This window comes from Neolamprologus multifasciatus, chromosome 12 (genome assembly GCF_963576455.1).
Source record: "Neolamprologus multifasciatus chromosome 12, fNeoMul1.2, whole genome shotgun sequence".
NCBI classification, from domain to species: Eukaryota; Metazoa; Chordata; class Actinopteri; order Cichliformes; family Cichlidae; genus Neolamprologus; species Neolamprologus multifasciatus.
The window spans coordinates 28,059,253-28,080,080 of NC_140450.1; the positions used below are offsets into that span (position 1 = coordinate 28,059,253).

A 20,828-nucleotide genomic window follows, 5' to 3' on the forward strand; every position below is an offset into this window, starting at 1 on the left:
CTGCAGCATTTTGGATTAGCTGAAGGCTTTTCAGTGAGTTTTTAGGACATCCTGATAATAATGAATTGCAGTAGTCCAGCCTGGAAATAATAAATGCATGAACTAGTTTTTCAGTGTCACTCTGAGACAGGATATTTCTAATTTTAGAGATGTTGCGCAAATGGAAGAACGCAGTCTTACATATTTGTTTAATATGTGCGTTGAAGGACATATCCTGGTCAAAAATGACTCCAAGGTTCCTCACAGTGTTACTGGAGGCCAAGGTAATGCCATCCAGAGTAAGAATCTGGTTAGATACCATATTTCTAAGCTTTTCAGCGCCGAGTACAATAACCTCAGTTTTATCTGAATTAAGAAGCAGAAAGTTAGCGGCCATCCAGGTCTTTATGTCTTTAAGACATTCCTGCAGTTTAACTAATTGGTGTGTGTTATCTGGCTTCATGGACAGATAGAGCTGGGTGTCATCTGCATAGCAGTGAAAATGTATACTATCTCTTCTAATGATGCTGCCTAAGGGAAGCATGTATAATGTAAACAGAATTGGTCCTAGCACTGAACCCTGTGGAACTCCATAATTAACCTCAGTGTGAGAAGTGGACTCTCCATTTACATGCACAAATTGGAGTCTATTAGATAGATATGATACAAACCACTGCAGTGCTGTAATACCTTTCTAGACCTTTTTAAAAGGTCTAGAAAGTCTGTCACGGTTGTTGAGAGCCTGATAGGCTTTAATTTTCAATTCAATTCAATTCAATTCAATCTTTATTGGCAGACTTCATGTCCATAAAAACAAGACAGAAACACAACCCCCCCCCCCCCCAACACAAGGTATAGACCATTAAATATATATAAGTATATAAATAAGTATATAAAGCATTTGTAAAAATATAAAACCATAATATACATAAAACACAATCACTTAAAATAAATCAATAAATACACAAACACTTTAACCAGTGCTTTCTCAGACTGGATGAGTAACGGGAACCACTCACTGTTGGATCTGTAAGTGCTAAAATTATACTGTTACTCGAACCATCCAGTCGTTCTCTAAAATTGAACATTAACTTTCTTAAAAGTGCTTTAAAAGTCCAAACACCCACAGCTACAAACATCTGGCTGGCACTACCACTTCTAGGTATCCTGCAAAGGATTCTCATCGCATCATTATATGCAACATGCAGCTTCAGCATGCTACATTGTTTGTAGGATGACCACAAGGGGGCAGTATATAGCGGCGTGCAATACGCTTTAAACAAAGCCACTTTAACTGGAAGTGAACAAAAGCTGAATTTGCGTGCAATAGTATTTGCCTGCACATAGAGCTTGCATCGTTGTCTGTACATGTCATCATCATCATTCATTTGCTCAGTAATAAAGTGACCAAGGTATTTCACCTTTTTATGAACTTCAAGAGTTTTTTGTGCCAGTTTAAACAAAGGGAAATTTAGCTGTTTATCCTGCTTGGTTCTACATATCAAAACAGCACTTTTAGCAGCATTGTACTCAATGTCATATTGCACACCATATTCAGTACAGACATTAAGAAGATCCTGTAATCCAGCACTGCTTGGACTAAAAACAACTAGGTCATCTGCATACATAAGATGATTTATCAATGTTTTACCTAATATACACCCAGTGTTACAGGCTCTCAGCTGTATGGACAAATCATCAACATATAAATTAAATAAAATTGGAGACAAAATCCCACCCTGTCTGACACCATTGCTGACACCAAAGGGGGCAGAAATACTGCTTCCCCATTTAACCTGCATGTTCTGATGAGCGTACCAGTAAGAGAGAATCCTCACGATGTATTGAGGAACCCCCCGTGTCTTCAATTTATCAAAAAGTTTTCTGTGGTTCACTCGATCAAAAGCCTTAGAGGCATCAATGAAACACATGAGGACAGATGAATTTTTAGCCCTATACAAACTGACTATTTCCTTGAGTGCATATATGCACATGTCAGTGCCGTGCTTTGGTTTGAAGCCAAACTGATTATCCAGAGAAGAGATGAACACACTAACTCTGTCAAACAAGATTCTTTCTAACACCTTAGATAAAATACTGGCTAGTGCAATTGGCCTGTAATTATCCAAACAGCTCACTTTTGCAGCTTTGTCCTTCATAACTGGTACCAGTAAAATACACAGCATTGAGTCTGGTAATATGCCATGAATCATAAACCCAGTGAAACAGAGTGCTAAAAGAGGAGCTAGCCTTAAACTAGCATGTTTTAAATGTTCTGCAGTGATGTGATCCAAACCAGAAGCTTTATTATCAGACAACCTATGAATGGCTTCATATACTTCATGTGTCCCTACACTTATTGTGTTATTACTCATGTCCAGATTGTCCTCATATGGATCACTTTTTATACAGTTAAACAATGCACTGTAATGCTGTCTCCATAACGCTGCAATGTTATCTGCCCCAGAAACACCTTCAACAGTTGATGGTAGAGATGGTTTACAGTTATTAAGAGCTTTCACCTCTTTCCAAAAATCTGCCATATTATTATACAGCATTTTCCTGGCCAAAGAATCTGCTCTCAGCATTTGCTCATTTTTAGTTATAAAGCGAACAGCGTACTTATATCTGGCATTCGCACATTTTTTCTGTTCAAATTCTGGGCCTTGTTTAGGTCTTCCAGCCATGGCCCAACATTTATAAGCTATGCGAGCTTCATCATGATACATGGATACATGTTCTTTCCAGCCAGGTCTGATGTTAGGTTTCTTATGCTTATATTGTTTATCAAGCAGTGTGCCACTTTCATACAGAGCAGTCACTATATCATCATACATGGAGCAGAGTAAATGTTTATGCACAGCATTCTTACAGTTGACATCCTTGCACAAAAGAGCTTCTTTGGGCAAAGAAATGTTGTTCAGATGTATATCGGTATTACTATGATAAGCTAAGAAATCATCTTCACTACATGCTGACCAGTCTAACTTTACACTGGTAGCAATATTAGTAATATTATTCCCAGTTGTTGCTGGCATTTGTTCCACATTCACAGTAAAACCAAAAGGTATATGATCTGACACAGTTACCTCATACCTAATAGTCATGTTTGCTAAAGCTGCATGCCCATCAGCTGTACAGATACAGTGGTCCAGCCATGATGTACTATGCCAGGCTTCACTTATGTATGTATAGCTATCTGCAGGCAGTAACACTTTGGTAGACAAGATAAGATTATTAACTTGACAAAAGTGAGTTAAGTGGTTAGCAAACCGAGAACTGCTGTCTGTGAGATCAGCATTAAAATCACCCAAAACATATATGCTGTAAGTATCGTTGTCTTGAATAAATGCATTAATAAAAGCCAGCCTACTGAGGCATTCTTGCTCATTTTGACAAGATTCATAGGGAGTATAAATATTAAGAATGATAAAACTACTATTGTTCTGTGTATATTGTATACCAATACACCAGTCTACATCCAGTCTAATGGGCTTTATCACAGGGTCTATTTTTTACCCCAGAGCACAGCAACCCCTCCAGGTATTCTGCCTCTGACTATAGCTGTGCTGAGATCAGTTGTTGATTCCCCCACTCCCAAAAAACTTGCATTTAGACAGTTAAGTTTTCCCAGGTCCTGTTTGGACAACCATGTCTCCTGCAAGCATAAAATGTCACATTCTGCAAGCAGACTGTCCACTACAATCCGTCGAGCTTTGTCCCCTGCACTCTGTCCCAAACGTAGACCACGACAGTTGTAAGATAATATCCTAATAGACATCTTCATGTTGATACATTGGTACCAAAAGGCGCAGTTATCTCCCCTGCTGGATCCCCTGAGCTTGGCACCACCATACTGGTCTTACGAGGTTCATAAAAACGCCGGACCAGAGCCCCTTCAGGCCAGAGTTCAGGATTGTACATTTCACCCACATCATTACATTCAGCAGTAACCTTGAAAGAGCCGAACCTGCTACGTTTACCAGCAATTTTTTGACAGGTCACATCTCTTTTGAGTTTCTCTCTCAAATACAGAGCAAGAGTTTCTGCATCTACATCCAGGGCAAATTTAGTGGCAAACACGCTCACCAATTTAGTTTTCACAGTTCTGATTGTACTCACAGCTCCAGTGCCAATAATCGATACAGGTCCAGGCCTCTTATTGTGTCCAGTGGTAACAGCATGCATTCCTGAACCCGAATTAACCTTCTCCAGCTTGTGACGAGGCTTGCCATTTTTCACAACTTTACTCCATTGTGGGGAGCATGTAGAAAGCACTGTCTCAACGGGATCCTCCGTCGTTGCAGTAGTTTCCATATTACGACCTGAGGCTGTCGTCGGAGCCCGATCTTGACCACGTAGCAACATCTCCGGACAAAACGCTGACACTGTGCTTGTCCCAGTCCTTGAAGCAGCCAAAGCTCCGGCTTCCTGCCTTCCGCGCGGGCCGCCTTTACTTCGACTCCCCCACCGCTCCTCTGCGTGTTTCCCCAGGGGAAAGTGGGAAGCGGTCCCCGACCCCTGAGCATTCAGCGTAGCAGGCTCAGCCGGTACCTCAGGCCGACACTCAAGAGCAGTCACACGGTGGTCGACCTCCACAGCATTGGTCATGACTTGCTCGCAGACATCCGCCTGTAGTTTAACTACATGTTTTAAAGCACCCACCTCAGCACACAGCTGGTCCATTCGCCGTAGTAGACAACACACATCCATGCTGGAGTATGTAACAGGCGGCAAATCATCCAGGTGATGAGATACAAATCTTGGGATATTCTCCCCACACTCATTCAGCACTTTGAGACAGAGTTTAATATTGTTGGCATCTTTATGCTGTCCTTTATATCCGACGCACCGCTGTGAGGTAGTGGGGCAGAGTTCAAACAAAACTTTCTTGGAGGCTTCAATCCCCTCGGATTCAAATGTGTTCGTGGCCAACAACACAATTTCATCCTGACTTAAAGTTTTGATTTTTACAGCAAGGAAATTAAGTAGTTCATCCTCTACAATTACCCTTCCATCAGTTGTTTTATATATCTCTGGTTTTAATTGTGACCGTTTGAAAGTCGGAGCTACGTCTGCACCACCACCTGCTACATCCGCCATTTTCTTTAATGGAAGCATTTAGTTATAACACAGTTGTAGTTTCCTAAATCCAAGTGAGCAACTAAGTCTGAGCTTTGCTGTGTGAAGCAGCATTATGTAACTGCCGGACAGCCTGTAACCCACAGCAAGTGCTCAACGCTGTGCTCTTCTGTGAGCCTCTGTTGGGGCATTTGCTGGGGTGGAAGCAGAAGATTTTTGTTGGTTGTGATGTCATGCTGCATACACATGCTGAGTGTTTTTAAGAATGTCCCCTGCATTTCTGAGTCACTGTTTTTGTTTGCTGGTGCATTTATCTGTTTGGCTGGCCAAATATAGATGACACGACATCTCAGGCAGATGCTTAAAAGCGCCTATTTTCAGTTCTCTAAAACTTCAATTTAAATGCCAGAATTCCACATTTGTTCCTTAGAATTGAAAAGCAAGACCTTCTTTCTAGAATATCTACTTTATTTAGTTTTTCTGCACAGAGGCAGAAACCACTTTATGGAAGGTCAGTTTGTTCTTGTATAGCCTCTAAGAGAAAATAAAGCATGCCCAAGCCCTGCTGAGTGAATATCTGCCACTATCCTCAAATTCAGAGTCACATGTGATCAAACTAATGAATAAATTGACAGCAGTAGCTTATGTCAGGAAGAGGAAGTCGGGTTGGATAAAAAGAGGCCAAAGTGCCTTCCAGTACTTTGCATTTGGACTGTTCTTTACCCTTAGATGACTTTAGTTGTTCTCAGTGTGAAATGATCATCTGTGTTCTTTAACTAAGTTGCAGTGGGCACACAAAATGGGGAAACGGAAATCTTTCAGCACAAGCAAACTTTTTAGTGCCTTGGGTTGTAGATTAACTCACCCTTCAACTGAACTGCTGATAATGATGTGACCTCTGCTCACAGGAGGAGTGTTAAGTGTGGTGAATGCTCAATATAAAGACATTAAGCCACAGTTTGGGAAAATAAAAGATGACAAATGAATGAAAACTATATAACAAAACTAAGGGCTGCGTAAGATTGTAAAAACAAACAAACATGGAATGTCTAGAATTGTACAAGATCAACAGGACCCTTAGAACCTTTATCAGGCACTTAGCGGGGATGTGGCATACCACACTAGAGGCCAATTTCAAGCCCATAGCACAAGTCACCATTAATTGCGGGATCTATCAAGGAGATGTTCTGTCCCCACTACTGTTCTGCATAGGCCTGAACCCCCTCAGTGAGATCATTGACAAGACTGGCTACGGATACCAACTACGGAACGGAGCAATTGTCAGACACCTCCTGTACATGGATGACATCAAGTTGTATGCCAAGAGTGAACAAGACATCCATTTACTGATCCACACCACCAGGATATACAGCTATGACATTGGAATGTCATTTGGATTGGAGAAGTGTAGTCGGATGGTAACAAAGAGAGGGAAGGTAGTCAGAACTGAAGGGATTGAACTACCAGAAAGTAACATTGTAGACCTCAAGGACAGCTACAAATACCTGTTTGATTGGATAACCAATCAAAGTTTTCTTAAAGACAGGATAGCTTGATAGGCAGAGGAGCTAAAATGACAGGAACCTGTTGTCCTGCACTAAGACTAGGGATGGGTACCGATATCCAGTGCCATTATGGCACCGGTTCTGACATAAACGGTAGTAACCAGACCGAAAAGCAGCACACATTTCAGTGCTTTATTTCGGTGCTTTTTTTCCTTGAGATGTCATACACTTTGGATTCTAGCCAATCATTTTAACTTTCCAAGAATAGTAAGCGGGCCCAGGTACATACGTTCTTTTAGAGCAGAGCTGCAGATTAAAAATGCCCAAGGCGAAGCGGTCAAAAGTCTGGCTGTACTTCACAGCAAAAGATGCAAACTCAGCAGCCTGCAACAAGTGCTTTAAGGTGATACTGCGCAAAGTAGGTAACACCTCGAATCTGATGAAACACCTGGCGACGCATAGCGTTTTTTTAAAAGCCGAGAAATGCACCGTATTTGATAGCTTGCTGCAAGATCTCACACCAAGCACATCTACTGCGGGTGTGATGCCTGTTATCGGACCCGGAGTTAGCAACATCCCCCAAGAACCCGAAGAGGAGAGTCCTGGCCCTAGCCCTGCCAGTGTAGCACCGGTTCCAACCAAAGGAGGTATATTGTATCAACAGAAAAAGTTAATGGTTATCATTTTGCAGAAAAAAGAGACTGCTAAAAATAAAAACATAAGAGGTTTTTGGACAAAGTTTGTGTTCTCCATTCTTTAAGCACCGGTTCGAGCACCGTTTAAGCACTGGCACCGTTTCAAAAGTACCGGTTTGGCACCGGTATCGGATAAAACTTAAACAATACCCATCCCTAACTAAGACCCACTACAAGATAGGATTATTCTATAGTAACATAGGTGGTTGCCTTCAGTAGTTTAGTAGAATAGTGCTTACTTTAGAAAGTATTTCCTTATTTTTATTTTTACTGGAAATCTACAGCTGTGAAGAAGTAATGAGGATGATGTGCATCTTGTTTCAGGGAAGTGTTTGGCTTTTTAAACCTTTGTGACGTTCATGTGAATTGATTTATCACTTCCCTAAATACCATTGCACACTGAATACTCCACCCTCCTGCTCTCTGCTCTCTTATGGCAGTGGCAGTTATTTTAACCCATGAATAAACCAAACCTAAATATGGAGCAGAATAGGTCCTCTTTAGTGTTAATAGGACCATGTTAATTTCAGTTTGAGCCTGACTGATCAGTTAAACAATATTTTCAGCTGATATTATTGCCTTATCAGTTATTAGCTAGGTAGTCTAGCAAATACAAATGTGTTTCACAGGTATTTCGCTATGCATTTCGCTATTCACCAATAGTGAAATTTTGGACTTATACTAGTTTAAATAATAACTGTTTAGCTAGATTTCCTTCCCCTTTTGAACACAAAGAAATAAAGGAAATAACTGTTTTAAGCACTGTACGGTACTGGATAGCAGTCTGTGCTTTGCTGTAGGAGAATGAGGAACTTGTCAAACCTGTTTATGTTAATATTAACTAAATAACTCACCAGCAGCTGTTGTATGCAGACATATAAATATGTGATCATTATTGACCCTGTCCTAGGACACTAAGCTTCTCTATTACCCACTCTAATAGAATTCTCTCAGGGCTGGCGACTGTTTAAAACCGAGTGACATTTGTAACTCTGTCCTTGCTCAGTCTTCTTAACAACCTTAATGAGATTCCCCTCTTTTGCTCTCTCACGATCTGGCATTCTGTCTGTCTGCAAATCATGTGATGTAAAGTGGACACACACTGTTACTCAGTTTGTTGGGTTAGGTCAGGCCAGTCTTTGACAAAAGAGCTTTAATATCATCTTGCATCTGTCAGAACACAAGAGTCAGTAGTGTATGTGGGTCAGATCCTGTGGGCAATGTCTATAAGGCTTTTTTTCTTTTTTTTTTACCATTACTGTGTCAAAAAGCACCACAGTCTGTAATGAAATATTGATTTTGGCTACAGACGTTTCTGTGTCTGCGTCAGGTCACTGGAGGCATTTTTGCTGTTCATCTAGCATTACTCTGCACCGATTGTGATATTTCAGTGGCGAACAGTATTATTAGAAATGACGCAGAAGATGCAAAAGTCTACATTTATTCAGTGTTTTATATCAGGTAGCTTAAAGGCTTAAAGGTAATGCACATTGAAAGTTTTGGTTAAAATGTCTTTAAAGAATCCTTTAGCTAATTTAATTAGGTACACATAATGTTTTTCTATAATGGTATTACCATTTGAGAGATGAATTTCATTGCAACCATAGTATTCTTCACATATTGCAGTTTTAAGCTGGCTCAGTCCAATGGGTATTCAATTTTCTTTACACATTTTTAGATTTAAACTTAATATAAGTGACTGTAGCTAGTAAATTAAAAATGGTGGCCTTTGAGGCAGCTGCTCTTTCTGTGTTTGAGTGCATGCCTAACTTTACACGGTGACCTTGATAAGTAACAGGGGAAAAGCCTAGGTTGTCAGCATGAAGTTTGAGGGAGTTCAGCAGCAGGCTTTACTGGAGGAGAGAAGAACTCCCTTTGCACTTTGCTGACCTGTTGAATGCACAAAAAGGTGTATAAAATATTTAAGGAAAACCCCGAAAAGCAGAATATTGCGTCTGTAAAGTCAGTAGTTAGGCACAGGATAGTTTCTGAGTGTAAACCCTCCTCATAAGGGCAGCTGCTGGTCCCTGCTACCCGGCAGCTCCACTGCAGGCTGTTTGAGTGCCAATAAGAAAACAAAGGCACGCAGGTTTGTGTGCCTTTATTGACCTGTTCGTTAGCTAGACAGAAAGCTTAGGAGTGCTGACTTCCAATCAAGACCTCAGGGCACTGCAGAAGGTGACTGGGGTGAGAAACCATTAGAGATTCCCAAAAAAGGAACCCTGCAATCATTAAAGCTGTTCTGCTCCCCCTGTGTAGATCTTGCTGATTCAATGATCTTAGCACAGACTAAACTAAATACTGAGTGAGTTTGGGCTTGTAAGGAGAGGAGCTGCTATACAGGCAAGTGATGGGGTGCCCCAAATTTACAAGACAAAACAAGAGCCTGTTAGTGATCTTTGTTTTGTGGTTTTAGTACCTCAGGCATTCCTGCTTCCTCCAAGTGTTTAAAGACATGGTCATCTTAAGTTAATTGGAGAATGTAAATGGGCTTTGGTTTTGAGGTAGATAGAGTGCTAAAACTGAATTAAGTGCTAAATAAACGATGGTTAAATATGACTTGTAGTCTAAATGACTTTGCCAAGTGCTAGAAAAATGTGAGCATGTTACATTAAAAAAAGATAACACCCTCTAGCAGATCATTACATGAAGGAACCTTTTAAGAAAACAAGCGCGTCCATGCTCACAGGTGTACACACGGGTGATCACACACACAAACTACACCCTTTTTGGCTCCTACCTCAAAGCACACTGTGCTGTCGATCCTACGTGCTGCACAATAATGTTTAATATTTAGTATTTACTGTCATATTCCCATATATCATTGTGATGTTGTTTATTGTATTACTCTCGTTTTCTTCTGCTTGCTTTCTTTTTTCTTTCTCAAGAGGTGATCCAGGTGATTGATATATGTATTTTTTTTTTCTGCTTATTCTGTTGGTTTTTGTTTTTTGCCCTTCTCCCCCGTCCCTCTTCTCAACTGTTTTTCTTTCCCTCTTTCTTTCTCCCTTTTCTTTCCCCCAGTCAAGTCTGTCCCGTATTCAGCAAGTGAATATAAATTAAAGAATAAAAGGTGAATCAAATGGACCATTACGGCAAAGCTGGGATGGTCAATTTGGTAAAGAAAATCTGTTGGGCATCTTTCTTCGCCTTTAGACAATAATTCTGATGGCAAAAGAGCCAAACGGGACAGGCACAAAAAAAAAAAAAAAAAAAAAGATAACCTTTTCTTCCCCCTTGTTTTTGTTTTGTTTTCATGATTGTGGGAAGTGAATGTAAAACCAGACGTGCTAAGCCCTACTATTTCATGGAATATTTGGACACGTTCATACAGATGAAAGGCTAAGACGGCAAAGGGAGATCTGGCTCCGGTTTTGGTTAACACACCCTTTGAGCATTTCACTGCTCAACCAGAAAAGCAACTAAACCTGCTTAGTGTACTTCCTTGTTTATTTTTACTGAACCTTGTGGCTAACTGAACTGTCAACGTCCCCATTACAGAGAGGACATTTGGCCTGATCCAACACAGGAGCAGCCAATGGGGCAGCGCTGGCGTGGCAGCAGCAGCAGAATGGGGTTAAGCTTTGTCGCTTATGTTATACTGACCTACTTAACACGCAGATCTGACGCAGAGCAGCTTGGCCAGCACGGGGCCATGAAACTACATCAAAACAATAACAAACCCCCTCCTTCTGGCCACAGAAAACAAAGAGAGGGTCTTCATAATCTCACAAGCAGGGCCACTGAGACGCAACGTAAACATTTAAAGCCTAGTTCAAACCTATGGGTTCCTATAGATTAGATGAAGCTACAGTAGACAAACAGACGGGCTGCATCGCTGTGCAATACCACGTCAATGTAAAGTCATTAGTAAAGCTGCATTAAGATTAGATAACTCTCCAGAATAACCACTTCAGAAAGATTGTGATCAAAATATAGACCACAGTGTAGAATTCTGTGTTCACTGTAACCAAAATGTTGACACTTGTTTTATCCTGTTATCCTAACACATTTTCACCATTAATCACCAGACGATTGTTATTTGAATTAGAAAGCTCTTGCTAGGAATCATTGGAAACATAGTTGCAACAGTAGGAGTATAGAATGAGCCACAGTAATACAAATCAGATCAAATCTGGTGTCCTCTGTATGTTACACCATGCAAAGTGTTTGAGGTTAAATCAGAATTTATGTGACAGCTCTGACAAGTGTAAGGGGCATTGCATAATGGTGGCCTTTATCAGTCAAAAGAGGGAAATACAAGAATAAACTTTGCAAGAAGAAGCTTTCTGATTATAAATCAGTCACTGGTGACATATTTATTTGCCTCTTGGACCCAGGATGTTTAACATCAGTCAGGCCAGGACTACCATATTAACTGAGAAGTCCCAGAACTAAAGCAAGGAGGAGGAAGTGTGTTGAAATGAGCTGAATATGTGAAGGTAGCAGGGATATGACATTTATGAACAGCAGCACTGAGAGTCTGCCAAAACACTGGCTGATGGCAAGACTCCCAGTTTGTAGCAGAGGAATATTTTGGTGTGATCATGATCCAAAAGTAATGATTTGAATCCAGCAGAACTCTTTTGGGCAGAGCATTTCCTATATACTAAAATGTGGGCACAATCAAAGTTTTTAGCACCCAAGAGAACCCTCCAGGAATGTATTTAAATTAAATTCTTTCTTTTAAATGGGCAGAAATAACAGCAGAATGAATCAACCTCTGGTAGAACCCATTTAGGGGGAAGGCTGGGTTTTATTTTATCCACATATTTTATAAACTGATTTTCAGGGACTATAGGCTATTACCTTTCAATTGAAGTATTATATTTTGGCATTACAGTTTGTCTGTTGAAAGCTTTATTTAAATTTCCAGCCAAGTTAAAACTCTTTATAAAGGCCAGGAGGTTTTCAGACCTGTTGTAGTTATTCCACAAAAGATCCCCAAAGGAAAAATGCCAAATTAGAGGTATTTTAAAAGGAGAGACAAAGCAACACAGGGCCTGGTGGATTTGCAGGCTGCACCTAAGACAGCACAGCTCTTAGTAAATGAGTCTTTATTTAGAGCTCCACACAGAGGAAGGATCACTAGAAACTGATGACAGATTGCGTTGCATTGCCACAGGTCAGTGTGTGACTGACTGCCAGGCAGCTGGAGCAGAAACATGTCGGTGCTTTAAAGGAAAAATGCATCGTGTTAGTTTAGCTGATTTTCCAGCTGCTGTCCCTTGTAGTATTTATTACTGTACAGATGGCTATTTATTATAGCATACTTAAAATGTTTTAGTGTTCATTTCAGGCAGCTGCATGCTGTATAGTGTTTTTTGTTTGACATGTTTCCGTGAATCGCAACCTTATCGTGGTGGAGGGGTTTGTGTGTCCCAGGGATCCCAGGGGCTATGTTGTCTGGGGGCATTTGCCCCCTGGTAGGGTCTCCCATGGCAAATTGGTCCTGGGTGAGGGACCAGACAAAGAGCGATTCAGAAGACCCCTATGAAAAAAACACCGAGGGAACAGTTTACCCTGCCCGGGATAGGGTTACCGGGGCCCCGCCCTGGAGCCAGGCCCGGGGAGGGTGCCCGAGGGCGAGCGTCTGGTGGCCGGGCCTTAGTCCATGGGGCCCGGCCGGGCACAGCCCGAAGAGGAGACATGGGCCCATCCTCCCGCAGGCCCACCACCCGCAGGAGGCGCCATAGGGGTCGGGTGCATTGTGTGCCGGGTGGCGGCCAGGAGCGGAGGCCCTGGCGGACTGACCCCCGGCTGCCAAGACTGGCAATAGGGACATGGAATGTCACCTCTCTGGTGGGGAAGGAGCCTGAGTTAGTGCGTGAGGTTGAGAGGTACCGGCTAGATATAGTCGGGCTCACCTCTACGCACGGCTTGGGCTCTGGAACCAGTCTCCTGGAGAGGGGCTGGACTCTGTCTCAGTCTGGAGTTGCCCCTGGTGAGAGGCGGCGGGCTGGGGTGGGTATTCTAATATCCCCTCGGCTTGCTGCCGGTACGTTGGGGTTTTTCCCGGTGGACGAGAGGATTTGTTCCCTGCGCCTTAGGGTCGGGGAACGGGTCCTGACTGTCATCTGCGCTTATGCGCCGAGTGGCAGCTCGGAGTACCCAGCCTTCTTAGAGTCCCTGGGGGGGGGGGGTGCTGGAAGGTGCTCCACCTGGAGACTCTGTTGTCCTGCTGGGAGACTTCAATGCTCACGTGGGTAACGACAGCGAGACCTGGAGGGGCGTGATTGGGAGGAACGGCCTCCCTGATCTGAACCCGAGCGGTGCTTTGTTATTGGACTTCTGTGCTAATCACAGTTTGGCCATAACGAACACCTTGTTCGAACATAAGAGTGTCCATAAGTGCACGTGGCACCAGGACGCTCTAGGCCGTAGGTCGATGATCGATTTTGTAATCGTATCACCAGACCTGCGACCATATGTTCTGGACACTCGGGTAAAGAGAGGGGCTGAGCTGTCAACTGATCACCACCTGGTGGTGAGTTGGATCAGGTGGCGGGGGAGGACGCTGGACAGACCTGGTGCACCTAAACGCGTAGTGAGGGTGTGCTGGGAACGACTAGCAGAGGCCCCAGTCCGCGAGATCTTCAACGCACACCTCCGGCAGAGCTTCAACAGCATTCCGAGGGAGGCGGGGGACATCGAGTCCGAATGGACCATGTTCAGCGCCTCCATTGCCGAAGCTGCTGCATTGAGCTGCGGCCGCAAGGTGGTTGGTGCCTGCCGTGGTGGTAATCCCCGAACCAAATGGTGGACACCAGAGGTGAAGGGAGCCACCAGGCTGAAGAAGGAGTCCTATCGGGCTTGGTTAGCCTGTGGGACTCCGGAGGCAGCCGACAGGTATCGACAGGCCAAGCGGAATGCGGCTCGGGCAGTGGCTGAAGCAAAAACTCGGGTGTGGGAGGAGTTCGGAGAGGCCATGGAAAAAGACTTTCGGACTGCCTCAAAGAGGTTCTGGCAAACCGTCAGGCGTCTCAGGAGGGGAAAGCGGTGCTCTACCTGCACTGTGTATAGTGCTGGCGGAGCGCTGCTGACGTCGACTGAGAAAATTGTCAGGCGGTGGAAGGAATACTTCGAGGACCTCCTTAATCCCACTGACGCGTCTTCCAAGGAGGAAGCAGAGTCTGGGGATGAGGGGAATGACCCGCCAATTTCTGGGGGCGAGGTCACTGAGGCAGTTAAACAACTCCTTGGTGGCAGAGCCCCTGGTGTTGATGAGGTCCGCCCCGAGTTCCTGAAGGCTCTGGACGTTGTAGGGCTGTCCTGGCTGACACGCCTCTGCAATGTTGCATGGAGATCAGGGGCAGTACCCGTGGATTGGCAGACCGGGGTGGTGGTCCCCATCTTTAAGAAGGGGGACCGGAGGGTGTGTTCCAACTACAGGGGGATCACACTCCTCAGCCTCCCCGGGAAAGTCTATGCCAGGGTGCTGGAAAGGAGAGTTCGTCCGCTAGTCGAACCTCTGATGCAGGAGGAACAATGCGGTTTTTGTCCTGGTCGCGGAACACTGGACCAGCTCTTCATCCTCTCGAGGATACTTGAGGGTGCATGGGAGTTTGCCCAACCAGTCTACATGTGTTTTGTGGACTTGGAGAAGGCATTCGACCGTGTCCCTCGGGGTGTCCTGTGGGAGGTGTTGCGGGAGTATGGGGTGTCTGGCCCATTGCTACGGGCCATTCGATCCCTATACAACCGTTGCAAGAGCTTGGTTCGCATTGCCGGCAATAAGTCGGACTCATTCCCGGTGGGTGATGGGCTCCGCCAGGGCTGCCCTTTGTCACCGGTTCTGTTCATAATTTTTATGGACAGGATTTCTAGGCGCAGCCAAGTGGTGGAGGGCTTTCGCTTTGGTGGCCTCAGGATCTCATCTCTGATCTTTGCGGATGATGTGGTTCTGTTGGCTTCATCGGGTGAGGGCCTCCAGCTCGCACTGGAGCGGTTCGCAGCCGAGTGTGAAGCAGCGGGAATGAGGATCAGCACCTCCAAATCTGAGGCCATGGTTCTCAGCCGGAAAAGGGTGGAGTGCCCACTCCGGGTCGGGGATGAGGTCCTGCCCCAAGTGGAGGAGTTCAAGTATCTCGGGGTCCTGTTCGCGAGTGATGGGAGAAGGGAGCCGGAGATCGACAGACGGATTGGGGCTGCAGCTGCAGTAATGCAGACGCTGCACCGGTCCGTCGTGGTGAAGAGGGAGCTGAGTGTAAAAGCGAAGCTCTCAATTTACCGGTCGATCTACGTCCCTACCCTCACCTATGGCCACGAGCTGTGGGTAGTGACCGAAAGGACGAGATCGCGGATACACGCGGCGGAAATGAGCTTCCTCCGAAGGGTGGCTGGCATCTCCCTTAGAGATAGGGTGAGAAGTTCGGCCATCCGGGAGGGGCTCAGAGTAGAGCCGCTGCTGCTCCACATCGAAAGGAGCCAGTTGAGGTGGTTTGGGCATCTGGTAAGGATGCCCCCTGGGCGCCTCCTGGGTGAGGTGTTCCAGGCATGTCCCACCGGGAGGAGGCCCCGGGGCAGACCCAGGACACGCTGGAGAGATTATATCTCTCGGCTGGCCTGGGAACGCCTTGGTGTTCCCCCGGATGAGCTGGAGGAGGTGGCTGGGGAGAGGGAGGTCTGGGCCTCTTTGCTTAGGCTGCTGCCCCCGCGACCCGGCCCCGGATAAAGCGGATGAAGATGGATGGATGGATGGATGGATGGATGTTTCTTTTATTTTTTTCCTCTTAGAGAAATACACATGTGTAATTATCCAAAGGTGAAAGGTTGTATTTTGTACAAGGAAAAGTAAGGAATCAAAGCCAGTGGACCATCTGGTCTTACTGGGATGCTGCACATTTGATCAAAAGTCAGCTTTCAAGTACACTCAACCGCAGATCCTGATGCAGAGTGAATGTTAGAGTTGAATGATAGAACATTACAAGTTATTTTCTCCTCAATAAAATATGGAAGTTTCAGCACATTTGAAAAAAAAAAAAACTCTAGCTCCTATCCCCCTAACTTTACAAGCAGTTTTCATATTACCTGCTTCTCACAAACAGAAGGTGTAAACGCGGGGTGTTCTTAATATGACCATATTAGGCGTATTCTCGCTCTCTGACCACATGCTGATTTTGCCGAAGTAGAATCTCGATTACAAACTCACATCGCTGACTCATCAGGAAAGTTGCAAGCTAAAAGTTTGACCAAACTAACAGATAAAGTCAAATAATATGGGGGAGTATGGGGTGTCTGGCCCATTGCTACGGGCCATTCGATCCCTATACAACCGTTGCAAGAGCTTGGTTCGCATTGCCGGCAATAAGTCGGACTCGTTCCCGGTGGGTGATGGGCTCCGCCAGGGCTGCCCTTTGTCACCGGTTCTGTTCATAATTTTTATGGACAGGATTTCTAGGCGCAGCCAAGTGGCGGAGGGCTTTCGCTTTGGTGGCCTCAGGATCTCATCTCTGATTTTTGCGGATGATGTGGTTCTGTTGGCTTCATCGGGTGAGGGCCTCCAGCTCGCACTGGAGCGGTTCGCAGCCGAGTGTGAAGCAGCGGGAATGAGGATCAGCACCTCCAAATCTGAGGCCATGGTTCTCAGCCGGAAAAGGGTGGAGTGCCCACTCCGGGTCGGGGATGAGGTCTTGCCCCAAGTGGAGGAGTTTAAGTATCTCGGGGTCTTGTTCGCGAGTGATGGGAGAAGGGAGCCGGAGATCGACAGACGGGTTGGGGCTGCAGCTGCAGTAATGCAGACGCTGCACCGGTCCGTCGTGGTGAAGAGGGAGCTGAGTGTAAAAGCGAAGCTCTCAATTTACCGGTCGATCTACGTCCCTACCCTCACCTATGGCCACGAGCTGTGGGTACAAGCGGCGGAAATGAGCTTCCTCCGAAGGGTGGCTGGCATCTCCCTTAGAGATAGGGTGAGAAGTTCGGCCATCCGGGAGGGGCTCAGAGTAGAGCCGCTGCTGCTCCACATCGAAAGGAGCCAGCTGAGGTGGTTTGGGCATCTGACAAGGATGCCCCCTGGGCGCCTCCTGGGTGAGGTGTTCCAGGCATGTCCCACCGGGAGGAGGCCCCGGGGCAGACCCAGGACACGCTGGAGAGATTATATCTCTCGGCTGGCCTGGGAACGCCTTGGTGTTCCCCCGGATGAGCTGGAGGAGGTGGCTGGGGAGAGGGAGGTCTGGGCCTCTTTGCTTAGGCTGCTGCCCCCGCGACCCGGCCCCGGATAAAGCGGATGAAGATGGATGGATGGATGGATGGATATTTTCCCAATAATTTGTGTTTTAGTTTAGTTAGTTTTCCAGTCAGTTTTCAAAAGTCTAGTTTCTATAAGCCCCACACACTCGTTTATAATCACTTAAAGAAAAAAATGAACTTTTTTTTGTTTAGGATGGCAATGAACGTAATCTAATCTAATACAGATAATTTGGCTTTTGTAAAAACAAATCCCTTTACATTTTCTGTCATTTTTTGATGAGCAAAGTATCTTTCTGTTTAGTATTAAATGGCAATTTTAAATAAATCTGTTTTTTTGTACCGTGTTTTTATTTTTTCCTTTGGCAGCTGGACATTATATCTTTCACTTGCTTGTATTAGGGTCATGATGTATCACGCTGATACTTTTTGTTAGTGCCTGATGTTTGTGTGTGTGTTGTAGCCAGTTGATCGAGGACTGTTGATCTGCCTTGTCTTCAACAGTGCCCACGCCTCACTAAGCATCGCTATGGGCCTCTTCATTTGCATTAAGTGCAGTTGTTTTAACAAAGCCTTGTTTGTATGAAGACCCACGCACACATTCATGGAAAGTGCTTCGAGTCACTTGTGATTTGCTTCAATTGTTTTGAAGTCATTGTCCCGAGATTACATTTTTGAGTCCATTGTCTGGGTTTAAGAGCTGATCAGGCTCGATTTAGCATTGTTCTCTTCCAAGGAATTTACCTCCAGTGAGCGGTGGATGAGAGAGAAAAACAAAATAATGAGCATTTGCTATTTTTAACACAGCATAATGAGAGCAAAGGTCTGATCTATGAAAGACACATTATCATGTGAAATAACTCAGTTGCGAGTATGTTATGGCTGAAGAACTCAGATGTAATTGGATTTAAGTTTGCTGGAGGATTCTTGGAGACGTTTTATACAATGAGATTTTCTCAGCTGAAAGCAATCATTCTCAGTTATGTAAAGAAAATGTGGCCAATAAAAGCCTTGATGCTCGATGCTCTGACGTTTCATAACCTGACAAAGATCACAGTATTCTTTAAAACATCTCATATCTCTGCTGTTAATATTTTTAAACATAAGAGCTGCTTAAGAGTTGTTTGTTTTCAGCATTCAAGAAATAGAACCGTGAACCTTGATTTATGCTACCTTTGTATGTAATAAATATACATTTGCACAATGTGTATTTTTCATCAAAGGTAACCACACTCTCAAAAAAGTGCATGCTGGGAGGTCCACTAATAAGCTACCTTTGTTTGTAATCCAGCTTTATATGCTACTCAGCAGCACCACATAGCTTTGTCCAGTATATAATTACTTTACATGATTTCTTACCACATTTGCCACTAATAAATCACCTCATCTAATTAATCAAGGCCACTGTACGTGGAGGGAAACCTTTTGTTAAAATCAAACACACACACACACACACACACACACACACACACACACACACACACACACACACACACACACACACACACACACACACCTCATTGACCTCATTGACATGCTGCCATGGTGTTATGTTCCACTGAAATGCTTTCTGCATTTTCTGTATTTGGTCCACTGGTTATTGATTTTTGTCTTCTGTTCTGCCCCCACAGTTCAGGGACATGTGTGTGCAAATCAGGAGTGTATGGACCCAAGTGTGATGACTGCTACCCGGGTTTCTTCGACTTCAGCAGCACTGGCTGTCGGCCTTGCCAGTGTAACAACCACACCAACTACTGCCATCCGCAGTCCGGTGAGTCAGCTGAGGACAAACGCTGCAGTTCAATGATCTCATTTTCATTGTCACTAAAACCTAACCTTCTATTTTGTTTTGTAATTTTTCATTATTCAGGATTGTCTGAGTCAGCTGTGAAGAGCCACAGTAGCTTAGTTAGTGAAAGCATCTGCCTTGTAAACAGAAAATCCTGCAAATCCGCACAATCTGATTCCAAAATAAGAGCTTTTGTTTAGACAAACTGACTCCAATAAATATTATTTGGACGCACTTTCCTTTTTTGAAGTAATTTGTTATCCGAGACTGATTTTTTTTCTCTTTTCATTTTTCTCAATAAATAAAGTCCAAGAAAACAATCAGCTTCATTTTAGAGGACAACTTTTACTCTCTCTGCTTTTTATCCTACTTCATTTTATATGGAAACTTCACTTAAAATTATAATAATCATAAAAACAAAATATATTATTTTTTTATGATACCAGTACTGACTACTAATAATGACAACAGATAACCTGTATTTGTAAATGGAACTGATATTTATGTATATAAATCTTGTGATGGTTTAACCCCAAATTCATGACATCACTCGTTGGTTTTTGGCTGTCAGAGTGGATTTTCAGAGCCAGTAGTAAACTGTGTTGGAGCAATGTTATTGCTAGCAACTACAATTTCACTCAATAAAAGGCACAGACTTCTTTGGCGGTCTGTATCATACATCAGCTTGTGTTATTTGTCAGATGATTCAATTGAAACGCTCCAAAAGGCAGCGAACAAGTCCAGCTCAGAGACTCCAGGTAATGGAGTTGAAGCTTAAACACTGATCGGCTACACCTACTAGTTGTAGGGTCAAAGTGTCCTTGAGCAAGGCGAAGACAAGCAAATCTCAAAATTGACTGTCAGTCAATTTCAGTTGGATGCTTTTGCATTGGGCTTTTTCTTGAGAACCCTGACATGGACAACACCAATCTGTTAGAGCTTGGAATGAAAGAAGCAGCGTTTTGTTCATTGGCATTGCATAAGAAAGGCAGTGCAAATTGTCCAGTCTTTGCGGATTAAATACTCAAAACTCTTTAAATTCAAATGTTGGATTTGTCCAGGTTACAGTAACACCTTGATCTCATACCCAGAGAACAGTCTAATGCCGAGTTTAATTAATCTTTGGCAGCACAAAACTCCCCCACTTTACTTCCTTGAAGTAAATATTTGCTGTAGTCTGTGGTCTCAGCAACCCAAGAAGCAAGTTAAACACTAGGGTGCAATTCCAGTTCGGTTTGTGTTCTTGAAAGTTTGCACCTTCTTCAAATGTAAAGGAGGATTGCTGCTCGCTTCCCAGCAGTCAGGCCTTGAGACTTAGAAATCACTGGCTAGTGACAACCCCGAAAAGGAGGAACTGCACAAGGGGGCAGTGTGTGTGGGTGGGGCATGTGTGTAGCAGTTTTAGATGGCATATGTCTTTGCATTATAATGCGGGCGCAGATGGAGCTCTTTAGCCTTCACTTGGGCTCAGTGTTCATAGTGCTATGGATTACCATAGCTCAGGTTTGACAGCTCCCTTTAAAGAGCGATTGTGGCTTCTCCCTAGGGCTGCTCACACAGGAACTCCTTGCGCAAATGCAAATTAGGCAGTAT

General features: G+C 44.2%; 1 protein-coding gene across 2 annotated transcripts in view; it reads left to right on the forward strand.

The window, feature by feature from the left end:
* Positions 1-20,828, forward strand: part of LOC146507197 (multiple epidermal growth factor-like domains protein 9) — a 55,276-nt gene that overhangs the window by 18,732 nt on the left and 15,716 nt on the right. For both annotated transcript variants that reach the window (XR_014877102.1, XM_085179248.1), the window contains exon 3: positions 19,078-19,217. Coding sequence is in view for 1 of the 2 variants with exons in the window: in XM_085179248.1 (XP_085035374.1) it covers positions 19,078-19,217 (140 nt within the window). In the remaining variant the exon portion in view is untranslated. The remainder of the gene's footprint in view (positions 1-19,077; positions 19,218-20,828) is intronic.